This window comes from Cucurbita pepo, chromosome 8, assembly GCF_057944985.1.
Source record: "Cucurbita pepo subsp. pepo isolate OVF chromosome 8, ASM5794498v1, whole genome shotgun sequence".
Taxonomy (NCBI): Eukaryota; Viridiplantae; Streptophyta; class Magnoliopsida; order Cucurbitales; family Cucurbitaceae; genus Cucurbita; species Cucurbita pepo.
The window spans coordinates 3,469,181-3,483,252 of record NC_141805.1 but is presented as its reverse complement, the minus strand read 5'-3'; the positions used below and the strand labels follow the sequence as shown (position 1 = coordinate 3,483,252).

The following is a 14,072-nucleotide window of genomic DNA, read 5'->3' as shown; positions in this document are numbered from 1 at the left end:
AAGTTATTAATTCAAAATTCTCAAATTACGTAATAAAAATACGAGCAAAATATAAGCATTTTATTACGTATTAATTTAGTTTTATGTCATTTAAAATTTATAATAATTAATTTATTTACATTTATGGATAAACTAATAATTTTATTATTATTGAGATTTAATTTTTTATTAAAAAAAATAGGGTGGAAATTGATTTATTTATAAATTTAAAAAAGTAAATTATTACATATATAATTGTAAGTCACCAATACAATTTTAAAGGTTGTTAGGGATAACTAATTTCCTTAGCTAGTTTGCATGTGTTGCAGATATAGACAAAAAATGACATAAAAAGGTAAAAAAGTAAAAGAGTAATAATGAATTTGTAAGCTAACTTCCAAATTTGGAGTAGAAAAAAGGTAGAGCCATTAATAAACTCCCAAGTTTAATAGACTAACAAATTTACAAATATGGTTAACCATTAAGAAAACCACAAGTTTAATAGACAAACAAATTAACAAATATGGTCAAATTTAGCATCAAACGGGTATATTTTGAAATGCCCACGAGGAGCGGGAATGGAGAAGCCTTGTTCGTCCTCTTCTCCGTCTGTAACGGGTCAGATCCATCGTTAGCAGATATTGTCTTATTTGGGCTTTCCCTTTCAAACTTCCCCTCAAGGCTTTAAAACGCGTCTGCTAGGGGAAGTAGATATTATCCTTTTTGGGGCTGCTCTCCGTTTTGGGCTTCCCCTTTCCTCTTTGGGCTCTCCCTTTCGGGCTTCCCATCAAAGCTTTAAAACGCGTTGCTAGGGGGAAAGCAAATACTATCCTCTTTGGACTGCTCTCCGTTTCGGGCTTCCCCTTTCCTCTTTGGGCTCTCCCGTCCTCTTTGGGCTGCTCTCCATTTCGGGCTTCCCCTTTCCTTTTTGGGCTGCTCTCTATTTCGGGCTTCCCCTCAAGGCTTTAAACGCGTCTGCTAGTGGAAGGTTTCCACGCCCTTATAAATGGTGGTTTGTTCTCCTCCCCCCATTCGGGGCCCAGCATCCTCGCTGTTACTCTTTCCTTCCTCCAATCGATGTGGATCCGCCCCCAAATCCACCCCCCTTTGGGTCCTAGCGTCCTTACTGGCACACTGCCTTGTGTCTACCCCCTTCGGGGAACAACGAGAAGGCTGACACATCGTCTGATGTTGAGCTCTGATACTATTTCTAACGGCCCAGATCCACCACTAGCAAATATCGTCCTCTTTGAACTTTTCCTTTCAGACTTCCACTCAACGCTTTAAAACCCGTATACTAGGGGAAGGTTCTCACACCCTTATAAATGATGATTTGTTCTCCTCTCCAGCCAATGTGGGGGCATCACACCGTCCCCTCCACTTATTTTAATTTTTTTCTCGGAAAAGTTATGCTCTTTTCTTTTGTAGAATCGAAGTTGGTTATCGGAGGTTAGATGAACGTGAAAAACAAATAGCAAAATTTGAACTAACCAAACCAACAGATTCAAACATCCTAATAAAACCGACCAAATCTTATTAAATCGAAAATATCTGAACTAGTTAGATGTTTGAATCCTTATTGGTTACCGTTCAAATCCGACTGCATGAAAAGGGAACGCACTTTATTACATACTTGTAAGAAAAAAGGAGCAATTCTCACAACCAAAACCAGAAAAGAAAAGAGAAAAATCAATGAATCAAACCACACGATATCGACTTCCTCGACTAATATAACACACGAAACTCTACAAGATCTACAAAGGATGGCGCCACCTACAATACGATAACTATACGAATCTCGTTCCCGATCCCGCAGATGATATATGTCAGCTGTAAAAGACAGATATGAAGGACCAAACTCTGTGTTTCAGCTACGACCAAACTTTTAAACCTTCTCCGTCAAAGGCATTAGTAGTTCGACAACTAGAACGAGCACGGAAGGCCAGAAAAGCCATGGTTATGGAGCTAGCCATATCTACACAGAACTGAGGAGACTAGGTTAGCAAAAGCCCAGTCATATTATAGTTCATCAAGGGGAAGGGGTCCTCCCAAGTTGATTATTTTACCAGTCATCACTCATGTTTTCAGTCTCCATGCCAAATCCGTCGTCGAATTCTGAACTATCATACACGCAGCTGAATACGGTATCGTCCAATAAATCTTCGAATATGGCTTGACACGTCTCCGTACCGATGGTTTCAGCATCGGAATGAAGGTTCATCCATGTTCTGGTTCTGCTCATGTCCTTCCTGACAAGGTGGTCCAATGTAAGGGGCTGTGGCATTGGAAGAAGATGCCAATATACTCCTTCACAAATCTCGAGCAGATATTCGGACCGTAGACAAGGTTGTACGAACGAGAACCATGGCGGATAGCTTTGACAAAAGTCGGCAAGTACTTCATTAATACAGTCAAAGAGGAGCTGCTGGTCGGAGCACAGCTGGTTCGGGAAAAGCTCTATCTGGTCGAGTAGTAACAAGTAAAGAAGCTGTTCTGAAGAGAGCCACTTTCCACAGATTTGATTCCAGCTAAGTCCAGATGCCAACAGCACTGCCTTTACATAGTCAAAAATCACTTCCTTATCTTCCTTTAACGATTTCGTGACGTTAGCCTTATCGGTTTCTGCAGGTTCGCGTTCTTCAAATTCGATATGCACTGGTTGGACTCGCAACCCTGCTGATAAAATACACTGATATTAGCCAGGGTAACTACTGGAATAGATAAAAACTGAAATACGAAAAACACGGATAAAATCCGCGCTGTTCTTAGTGCCTACCAGGCAAAGCCATGGCATGCAGAGGGCTCAGGCTATCATCTACAAATAATGGCTCAAGAACTGAAACAGGGCTCGGCCGCTCTGGAACATCGGAAACACCATCTAAATCTCCAACAGCCTTTCCTTGTGTAGGTGAGCTAGAAGACGATGCCGAGCGAGATGGAGACAGTTGATTTTCTTCAGACGAATCCTAAACAGAATAAACAGTTTAAGCAAAATGCTTCAATAAACACTGAAGCTGGCTTATCATTACACCTTGGAATTTCATCAGCGTGAGATGTATCATAAACTAATTCACCTTACGGTTATGTGATAGACTTATAGTAAGACAAACGGCGAGATATAAACACGAAAGTTAGAAGATATATTACTTGGGACAAGCTCATTGAAGGTTTATCGTCGCCCATGTCTGGTGTGTCATCGTCGTGGCCTTCTCTGATAGGGGAAGAAGCAATCGGGTCGGAGGGAACATAAGAAACAGTTCTCACATCGCATGCATCGTCGGCCATTTCACCATTCCGATCTTCTCTCAAAAGAGAATATTCACTTGAGCCAGAGGGAGCTTCCAGAACACTACTCTCCTCATGGACTGCAATTTCATTTACCTTCAGAATCTCAATATCACCTGCACGTTTATTATTGAACATCAAGGATTGATAAACAACACTAAAAGATTGGTCAATCCAATGCATTGGACCATTCAGAGATACATACCTTCAGAAATCTTCCCATTAGTACTAGAACTCACAGCTTCTTCCCTTATACTTTGATCAACGATCTCGCTCTTCATATCGTGGTTATCATCAGTTGGAGGCTGCACACTGATTGGGGTATCGTCATTTTCGCCCTTGAGCGACGGGGTAATTTCATTAACATTTAAAAGTCGGCTACCAGCAGAAACTCTCTTCTCTGAAGTTACTGGACTGAGCTTGCAGTCCATTTTAGGACTGCTAATGGGAGAAAAACTATACTCAGGAAGAGATAGAATCCGTCCGAGGGTCTTTGGCACATGTCCCCTTAAAAAGTCTACACTTTCGTCCCCACTGCTAAGCATCTCGGAAAGATGTTTCTTTGCCTCGACATAAATATTAGACGAGCTTCTCCTATCGTTATAAACATTTCCCAAATCTTGATTAATTTCCAAGCTTTTGAGTTTTCCAGCCTTCTCCCTTCTCTTGCTATCAGTGGAAGGCCTGGAAATTCTTTCAATAAAAAAATGGTCCTTGCTGGTAGAATTTCTTGCACTATCTTCCTTAAGAACACCCACTTCACTCTCCCTTGTACTGTGATGATCACAAGAAAATCTATCTGAACCATAAGCAGAGTGTTCATGGTGATCTTTTCCCATAGCATATCTAAATTTCCTCTTGATTCCTGAAAGAAAAAAGTTCGAACCGACCCTCTCATTCAGCACTTTCATTTTATCGTTAGCAGTAGAATTTTGGACTGATGGATGAATGCTGTCAGCCTCAGAATTCACCAAACCTTTCGGCCCTGGCTTCAAGATTACAATCTTACTTGACGCATCAGAATTTTCGTTCCCTTTGGATACGTTCCTTCCCGGATTCTTGACCTTTCTCTTGAAAAATAAACGTTGCTTATGATCAACAATCTCCTCAGACTGGCCAACTTCACTGAACTCGTGTGACTTGGGTTCCACGTCTTTTTCTATTGACAAATCGTGCAAATTTCTAATGTACTTGAGTAACACAGAGTTCGGGTTTTGTGCAAGTTCGTGAACTAGCTCGTCATCAGAATGGGGAATCTGAAGTGCATCCATGATTTCTCTCGAGTGTTGAACTTTCTGAATTTTAGTGAAATCTTTCCCAATATTGAACTTCTGGCCAAAATATTCCTTAAGTGCATCAACCATTTTTTGTTCTAAATCAGCAAGGAACTCATTTGATTGCATATCTGTTTTGTCGTTCGGGTCAAACTTCAGGTCGCTCGTGTTCTTCCGATGGATTTGACTGTAGATCTCCTTTAGCATCACATCAACAGGAAGATTACGAACACTTTGTTCCTTCAAATACTCCGCAGCATTGAAGGAATCGGCATCAATATCATGGCTTTTCTTCCGACTCTTCTTCACTTTCTTTGGGTCGTTCATCTTTAAATGGCCCGAGTGTTCACGCTCGATTCTCTTCGCGTCCAGCTCATTGAACATCTCTTCTTCTATGAGTTTCTTGACACTGGGCTTTCCAATGTCTACTGTCTTACATTCTTCACTGTTCTGAGAAAATCACAACATCCAATCCATTAGATCATAAACCAAACATTCACTCTGCTAGAAAATGTTCTACGTAGAGAAAACTTACCAAAGTAACACTACAATCTTCATCCAGATTAGCCAAAATCTCAAACTTATTTCTTGAATTTCCAGTACCTGCTGAAGAAAGAGAAGATTCAGCACCAAGTGACGCTGCATTTCCAACAAAATACCATGCACATTGAGAAAGCACAAATCACTCTTGAGTTTCGAATCATCATGTAACAGTCCAAGCCCACCGCTAACAAATATTGTCTCCTCAAGGTTTTTAAAACGCGTCTACTCTGGAGAGTGTCTAGCCCTACTCCGACCAGTACCTCGCACCGTCCGGTGACTGACTTTGATATTATTTGTAACAGCCCAAGCCCACCGCCAAATAGGACAATACCTGCTAGCCTTGGGCTTGGGCTATTACAAATGGTATCAGAGCTAAACACCAGACATGACGATGTGCCAGCAAGGACGCTGGGCCGCAAAGGGGGAGTGGATTGTAAGATCCCACCTAGGTTAGAGAGAGGAACGAAGCATTCTTTATAAGGGTGTGGAAACCTCTCACTAGAAGACGTGTTTTAAAAACGGTGAGACTAACGACGATACGTAACAAGCCAAAGTGGACAATGCTAGCGGTGGGCTTGGGTTGTTATACATCAATTTAAGCAATTAACCAAAACATATGATTACAATAAAATCTATCGTTATAACTCCATTACTTGCAATTTGAAAAATGCACATGAACTATACAAGTAAGTTCTACAACTATTAAACCCTAAACCCTTGATCACCCACACATTATAAATATTGTTGCAATTATACTTTCAAACGAATGAAATCTTAGCAATTAAACCCAACCACTAGCAAAATTATGATGATAGTGTTTAATCACAACAATTTCATAACTCTAAATGTAGCTGTTCAAATGGAAGGTTCATGGAGCATGCAACAACCCAGTTCAAGGATGAATTTATTGCAGTTTTTCGCATAAACACAAAGATTCTAGGCAGCAGGAGAAAAAACAGGGGAAAAAGAAAGCTAAAACTGCTAAAGAATTGAAACTCAAGATATCATGATTCTCCAAAGAACAATCGGTAAGGAAATTTGATCAACAAGAAATTTGCAGGTCAAAAGTTGAAATTCAACGTCAACAAAGCCTAAAATCTTTCGATCTACGAAAAATCTGAAGAAGAAAAGTAGTATTCTTACCAACAGTTTGCCTGCCAGGACGCTTCTTGTCTGCTAATAGCTTCCTGGAGGCGCGGCCATGGCGGAAATCAAATAAACTAATCAAACCCCACATACAGCCCCTCTGATCCTTCTCATAACGAACCATAATTCTTTTGGAATTCTTCCCCATTTTCTTCAAAGATTCCGTCCAAATTTTTCTTCTCTAATATGGTTGCATGAACTCTGATAACAGGAACGAAGAACAAAACAGCTTAGAAAACGATTACAAACGGAATTTCTTGCTTTCGTTTCGCCGGAAAATTCACCGACAAGCTAACCTCGAGTGCTGACCCTGAGAAATCCAGTGTGACGAAAAACAGGCATGGAATCTAGATGACCAATCGGGCGGACACAGCAAAATTTAGTCACGGCTTCTTGAAATGGCAAGGAATCGGATCGAAGCGTTGTAACGTGCCCAGAAATTCAGCAAAATCTTAGAATATCGAGAGATTCGTAGCTTTCTTGGAAGAAAAGATAACTGAGGGAACATCATCTCCAAAATGAAAATTCATGAACTCGAAGATTTCATAATATATTTTCCTCAATTTCTTCTTATCAGAGGTTGATCAGAAGCATTAGAACTCAAATTCTAGTATCTTCTGATTCAGTACACTTTCACAACGATCTCGAACCGATTCAAAAACCTTAACAAAAACTTCAGAAATGCGATTAAACTCTCCAAATCGAAATGAAATCGATCGAAGTTTAACAAAATTCACTCCAAATCCATCACAGAAAGTCCAAAACATCACACTCCACTTTAGAACGAACACACCACACCCCACCCCCGCTCTCGATGTCCAAAATTTTCAGCGATTCCACCGACCGCACGAAGAACAAAACCAACAGCAACAACTAGAAGACTTTTAAAATGTAGTAATCTCTCTCGACAACCAGTAAAAAAGAGGACCAGATGCTTATCCATCACCGCTCTCTATCTTTCCGCATAGAATTCGCATATCGGGCGCCATTAAAGACATGGAGGAAAAAGAAGGAAAAAGAAAGCAAAGAAGAAGCAGAATAGGGGAAAGATTTGACAATGGTGAGAGAAAGAGAGAGAGAGAAAGGGAAAGGGAAAGGGAAAGGGAAAGAGAGAGAGAAAAGATGGTGATGGTGTTGGGTGAAAGTGTAAGGAATAGATGACAGTTGTGGTTGGCCCACCACCCACACAGCAAGCGAGCTTTCTATGGAAGAAAAGCTTGGGCTGCCATTGCCATGGCCATTGCACTCTGGTTTTCTTCTTCGCTGTTGCCAACGTTCAATCAAGCTCATCGCCATAGCCACTTCTCAATTTTCTCCTTCTTTCTTTGGGACGCCATTGCAGGGGAGCTCTGGACAAATGGATAGCTTGAGCGTCTGAGTTGACAAACTGCAGTCTAACTTTAACTCTTTTATTTATTTATTTATTATTATTTTTTTAATTATTTATTTAATGAGAATGGAATTTTAGCTATCATATTTTATTAAGTAATAATTATTTTCTAAATTTGTATTTTTAAATTAAAAGTATAATCTAATTTTCTAATATTATTTTGACCTGGAAAGGTTGTATTAGTTGAATCCTAGTGTCAGGTCTATTATCAATCAAATAAATTAATTTATTGTTAATTTAAAAATATACATTTTTCTTGTAATTACATATAATTATATCATTTATTCTATTTTTATTTAATTTTATAATTTTTTTTAACCATTTATTCTCCTTTGTGAAAAAAATAAATTAAAAGTAAGTTATTAAAATTATTTGAAAATAAAATTTTCAAATATATATTCAAAATTAAGTTAAAAACTTTAATTTAATATTTAAAGTTGAATAAATAAATATTTTACTAATTAACATTTTTCTCTTAAAAATAAAAATTCAAAACCATTTCAGTTATTATTTGATTAGAGATGTTTATTTTAACGCGAGTACTAGTTGGAAGAGATTCTCTGACAACTATTTTCTTTCGGTTAGATAAATGGGGCTAGAGATAGGATTATATTCCTCGTTCTCGCCTAATTTCTGCCCGCCCCATTTAATATAAATATATTTTCAATACACATATATATTTACAAAAAATATATATTTTTTAAAATTAATTGTAATATAATATTTTTTTTAATAGATATTATATTGAAAAATTAAAACTTTAAAATAACTATATTTTTAAAAGCTAAAAAAGTACTTGAAGAGTGTTAGACGAGGAAAGTCGACTAATTTAGAGAACTCAATCCTAAATTTTAAGGTAAAAACTTAATACATGTATTCGAGTTATAATATAATATTTTTTTTAAGAGTTTAGGCTCAAAATGAACCCTCCAGAACTCCGATCCTAAATTTTAAAGTCATAAATTAATACATGTATTTGAGTTATAATATAGTATTTTTTAAAAAAAGTAAAATCAATAAAAATAAATTATCATATTTGCAAAATGATCTCATAAAAAAAAATATTTACAAATGTGACGAAATTTTCCCTTGTACATCCGTGGTGAATAATTAATATATTCAATGTATAAATTATCATCGATTTATTAGTATATAATATATGACAAATGTAGCATTGATATCTTTAATAATAATAATATAAGGTATATGATTGATTATCAAATATAAATCATAATTTATTTTCTAGAAAAAAAATAGTTTCTCAAAATGAAAATATATAATTATAAGGTAACAAATCTATTATTATTTATTTTTTAAAAATTATATTTTATATTATTTTTATGTTGCAGTGGAGTTGAATATATAATAAATTTTTGCCCATATATATATATATATATTGGTTAAAAATTGAAACATTTTTTGAAATTTAAGGTTTTTTAGTGTAATTTAATAAAACTAAAAAATTTAAGATAAAAATTAATATAATGGTAAAAAATATAAAATTTTTAATGGGTTTATTTTTTAATTTAATAATTATTTATTGGTATTTTTAATGAATTATTTTTCATTATTATTATTTGGGTGGGAAATTGTGATTGAATCAGACTGCAAACATTTCAGAACTTTTAGCATCTTTTAGGGTAATATATATTAAATTAATTTCTTGAAATTTATTCTTTTAATGTATTAAATAATATTAATTGGCGGGGCAAAATAGTAAAATAAAATAATGAGGAAAATAGGGTGACGTGGCATGATCTGGTGGCGCGTTGAGCTGGATTTGCTTTTAGAAAATGTCAAATGATTAATTTAGATTAATTTGTCGCAAATCAAAATTAAAATTAGTGATTTGCATAATATTCAATTTTATTTTTATTTTTAATATAATCGGTAGTATTTCCAAAAGAACGAGGACAGTGATAAAAAATACGATCGATTCTCGTACAACATTCATGAACTGTAATGAAGTTAGTGAGTTGAGGGCATGCATGGTGTCACGTCACGGTCATATTTGTCCAAGACATGTTACCTATGACTATATATCAAATGTCTCGATCATGTTTGTTTAGGACATGTTGTCCATGGTCGTATACCCATTTTAAATTTTAATGGCAAACTATAAAATGTTTTTAAACCACCTATCAACTACTAAATGAAATTTAATGCATAATGTTGTCCTGTCTTTACAACATTCAACGTCATTCGAGCAGAAGCTACCTTTACTTGAAAAATACAAGAGTAGCATGTGACCGGAGTATTTTAAGAAATACTCAGTAAGTTATCTTACTGTTGAAGTTAGTAATACAGTCACACACATAACATGATTGAGACCTATCCTTTAAAACCATAACACGGCCTTGGACTCTTTCTTAATCCGGGTAAGGTTAGATGTATTGTGCTTCCCCACACACTATCCACGAACACATGGACCTATCAGATAGGCTCGTATATGTACCATTTGAGCCTGACTTGGTAGGACATAACGTGTTATATATCGCTAGACGTCATAGAAAAGGAAAGACCTACGTGATATCATGATGAACATAAATATCAAAAATACGTGTCTGTACTAACATAACATAACGAAGAAGTATCCCGATACACATGACGTACATCCATGCATGAAGTCTCTGTGATCTTACATTCATAGAATAGCATTAACATCGTTCCCTTTCTCCTTTCATCCATGAAATGTTACATATATGTATTATGTATACATGACAATCGTGTGTGTATGCATGTTTCATCCCATTAGAGAAGCCTACTTAACCTCATTTTATTAAAATTTTAATTTTATAAATGATGCTGAACATTATATTATATTTTTTTCGCGTATGAAATATTATTAAATTTATTATGATGTTTTATATTTTTTTAATCATAAATAAATAACATTTAAAAATAAATTATTTTATGATAAGTGGAAAAATAATTATTATTGTGATTGTGAAATGACTCAAAACCACCCATTTACTAAAAATATTTAAATAATTATTATTATTAATAAACTTTATTTCCTTGGAATTTATTAATCATGGTTCATTATTTCCAACTAAATTACCTAAAAATTAGGAGACACTCTACCAAATGCACTAATAATTTAGATTCTTTGTTAAAAAAACAAGACAATCATGATATGTATAATAATAATAATAATAATAATAAAATTAAAAAAAAAACATAATGTTGTCCCTTTATATAGTTTTCATTTTTCTATAAATAAATAAATAAATAATATAAATGTTTGTAGAGGGTAATTTTGGTATTAATCAAACACGAAATTGACTCTGCGCTCGAGATGTTCTTTCTCGGTCCCAAGAATTTGAGTGGTCTTTATTTATGTATGGCATATGACTATTGAAAAAAAAAGAAAAGTGCTTCCCATTTACCTTCAATAAAATAATAAATTTGAAAATTTACTAACAAAATAAGAATGGGTTCACTCGACCAAGAAATTGAACCTTCGTGTCACTGATTGGTAGAGCAAAGGACTATAAATCTTCGTGTCACTGGTTCAAATTTGCTATGAAAATAAGGATAATGTCGAAAATGAAATGGTTGGTATCGCTCAGTTGGTAGAGCAGAGGACTGAAAATCTTCGTGACACCAGTTCAAATTTGCTATGAAAATAAAGATAATGTGTTAGAAATGGTCAGTATCGCTCCGTTGGTAGAGTAGAGGGCTGAAAATCTTCGTGTCACCAGTTCAAATTTGCTATGAAAATAAAGATAACGTGTCGGAAATGGCCAGTATCTCTCAGTTGGTAAAGCAAATGACTGAAAATCTTCGTGTCACCCATTTGCTACGGTGATGATTGAAAAAAAAAATCGAATTTTAGTTTTATAATAATGAAAAATCAAAAGTTTAGTGAAGAGGAAGCAATATTGTGCTTAAATTTGAAGGCAAAGTTATAGGTCATGGATTAACACAAATAAATAAATAAGTAAAAAAAATAAAAATAAATAAATAAGTAAAAATATATAATAATAAAAAAATAAGTAAAAAATAAATTTGGAGAAGTGAATTGCATGTGAGGAGCCGTTGGGCCTACGTGGACTAAATGGGCCCGCCTACGTTGGCTTTGGGTCCCACCAGATTCTTTTTACTCTTTGATTTCATCCATTGTATTACTTTGTCCATCTATGAAAATTTGGGCAAAACGCTTATTATTATTATTATTATAAGTTGAAATATGAGAATGTAAATTTAATTGGAATATCAATTACCTATAATTAATTAGATTTTTTTAATTATAAATTATATTTGTATAAATATAGTGATTTAAGAAAGATGATTTTAATAAAATATATTAATTACTAATGGGCTTTTATAAAATAAAAATATTTTTATGGTTGACTATGTAATAGTTGAAAATTATTAAACTAATAATTAATAGAGAAATTTATAACCATTGTTTTTGTCATATATCATATTTATACTATATTGAAAAAAAAAATAAAAAAAAACATTTGTGGACTAAAATACCCTTTTTTATATCAAAATATTTAAATTTAAGTTTGAATTCAAACCATAATAATTACATAATTTAATTCAAAATGAATTTAATAATCATTTAATGGAAAATGTTATACCGTATTTAAAAGCACGGGTTTATGAAAAATATAATATAGGCTGAAATATTCAATTAAAATTTTAGTTTATTATATTTTAGATTAAAAAAAAACATCGATTTAGCTTTGAATTTAAACAAAGCTGATGAGTTAATTTGATTCCAAAATAATCTAAATTTAAATTATCAATTCAATTTTAATAACCATTCATACCCAATTCTTACACTCTTAAAAAGTATTTTAAAGAACATATTTGATTGGTCGCACAATAATAAAAAATAATTTTATTAATTATAAATTTATTTCTAATTTTTAGAAACATAATTTTTTTATTAATCACATTAATGTTATTTTTGAATAATCCATATTATTTATTCAACAAAATATTTTCAAACCGATCCAATTTTTTAAGCACTCTTTATTTGCTATTTTTTTTTTCTCTTTTAAAAAAGCTACCTTTGATAACATATAATCACTTAATATGCAATACTAATCAAATATATTGTAAATAATTAATTTTTCTACGGTGTTTATAGAAAAATCAATTTTGTTTTAAAAATTATTTTTTATTCGTAACTTATTTCAAATTCCATAGTTGTAAAATCCATGAACAATGCAAAAAATGCAAAGAAAAAGAATTAAGAAAAAAAAGTTAATTCCACGAGAATATACTATATGGGCGAAAAAAGTTGATCAATATATATTATTTTGACCATATAATATATTGTTATAAATAATTTATTAGACTTTAGCTTTATTTAAATAAAATACACAAAAGTCATATTTAATATACAAAAAATATATATATATATTATTACCATCGCGCTCTTATATTCTAAATGTAACTCAAAAATAATTTGTATATATTTTTTTATTACTTCATTCATGAGTCTTAACAATTTTGTGGGTAGCTTTGCTATATGAATTAAAGAGTTATTATACTATTTATTTATAAAAGTCAACTTAACCAACTTTACATTTAGTAAGACAATGTAAATTAAGCAATAAGATTGACACATTCATATTTATTCATCATATAATACATATAATAATTTAGTATTGAGCAAAGCACGAGTCACATTGTACAACCTCACAATCATTTATGACTAAGATAGCATAAAATTAAATGCTATTGACATGGGAAAGGAAAATAAATAATAAAATTTCTTCCCTCACCAGGTGTTAACATTATTAAGGATTTGATAAATCTATTATTAATCTTTTACTATAAATATATTATTATATTTTTGAGAAATTTATTCATTAAATTCTTTAAACACAAAAGAAGTAAATTCTAATTAATGCGAATGTACGTTGAATAGACCTTAGCAAAATTTTATGATAAAAAAAAATAAATAAATAAAAATTAATGGGCATATTAAAGTGATTATTAATAATATTGACAACAAGATATAAATTTTCAAAAGAAAAAAATGATTCTAAATATTATTAAGACATTTATGACCATCCTTGCCAGCAAAAGTTTTAATTTTTCATCCCTAGGTTGAAGACAATTATATGTAAAATAAATAAATAAATAATAATTTAATTGTTTGTAGATGCCAATTAACATTTTATTGATAATTTGATCCTCACCCAACAATTGTTAAACTAGAATAAAAAAAAAATCTAATTCAATTTTAATATATTAAATTATAGTTTCAATTATACCCTAAAATATTTCATTCTTACCCTTAAATTTTAACATTTATTAAAAAAAATAATAATAATACACAGGCAATTATTTCACTAAAATAAAAGAGAAATTAATGCAGTGACTGATGTGTAAAAATAAGACATATATAACACCATTTATGTTTATTTAATTGATATGAAAATTGATTATTATAAATAATATTAACACAAATATACTCCAAATTCAAG

At 32.7% G+C, this 14,072-nt stretch overlaps 1 protein-coding gene across 7 annotated transcripts; it reads right to left on the bottom strand.

Annotated features, from left to right (window-relative positions):
- Positions 1 to 1,580: 1,580 nt before the first annotated feature.
- On the bottom strand, positions 1,581 to 7,609 carry TRM13 (Phosphatidylinositol N-acetyglucosaminlytransferase subunit P-like protein). 7 transcript variants are annotated; one of them, XM_087126371.1, is made up of 8 exons: positions 6,524 to 7,609; positions 6,225 to 6,428; positions 5,074 to 5,144; positions 3,470 to 4,988; positions 3,127 to 3,380; positions 2,756 to 2,945; positions 2,046 to 2,652; positions 1,581 to 1,964 (listed from the first exon to the last, which is right to left on the bottom strand). In XM_087126371.1, exons 2-8 carry the CDS (start codon positions 6,373 to 6,375, stop codon positions 1,955 to 1,957), a joined length of 2,802 nt encoding a protein of 933 aa, XP_086982497.1. In that variant the 5' UTR covers positions 6,376 to 6,428; positions 6,524 to 7,609; the 3' UTR covers positions 1,581 to 1,954. The 7 variants fall into 7 exon arrangements, with proteins under 7 accessions (XP_086982497.1, XP_086982499.1, XP_086982495.1 ...); XM_087126373.1 differs by having other exon boundaries at positions 5,074 to 5,141; XM_087126369.1 differs by having other exon boundaries at positions 2,046 to 2,655; positions 6,524 to 7,608.
- Positions 7,610 to 14,072: the final 6,463 nt, after the last annotated feature.

What these genes read in the sequence shown, in the direction of transcription:
- TRM13 (XM_023683783.2), bottom strand. Translation starts at nt 6,375, where the DNA reads ATGGGGAAGAATTCCAAAAGAATTATGGTTCGTTATGAGAAGGATCAG. An exon ending in TCCTGGCAGGCAAACTGTTG is followed by an intron (nt 5,145 to 6,224) that starts GTAAGAATACTA and finishes CTCTTTCTTCAG; the next exon opens with CAGGTACTGGAAATTCAAGA. An exon ending in TAATGGGAAGATTTCTGAAG is followed by an intron (nt 3,381 to 3,469) that starts GTATGTATCTCT and finishes ATAAACGTGCAG; the next exon opens with GTGATATTGAGATTCTGAAG.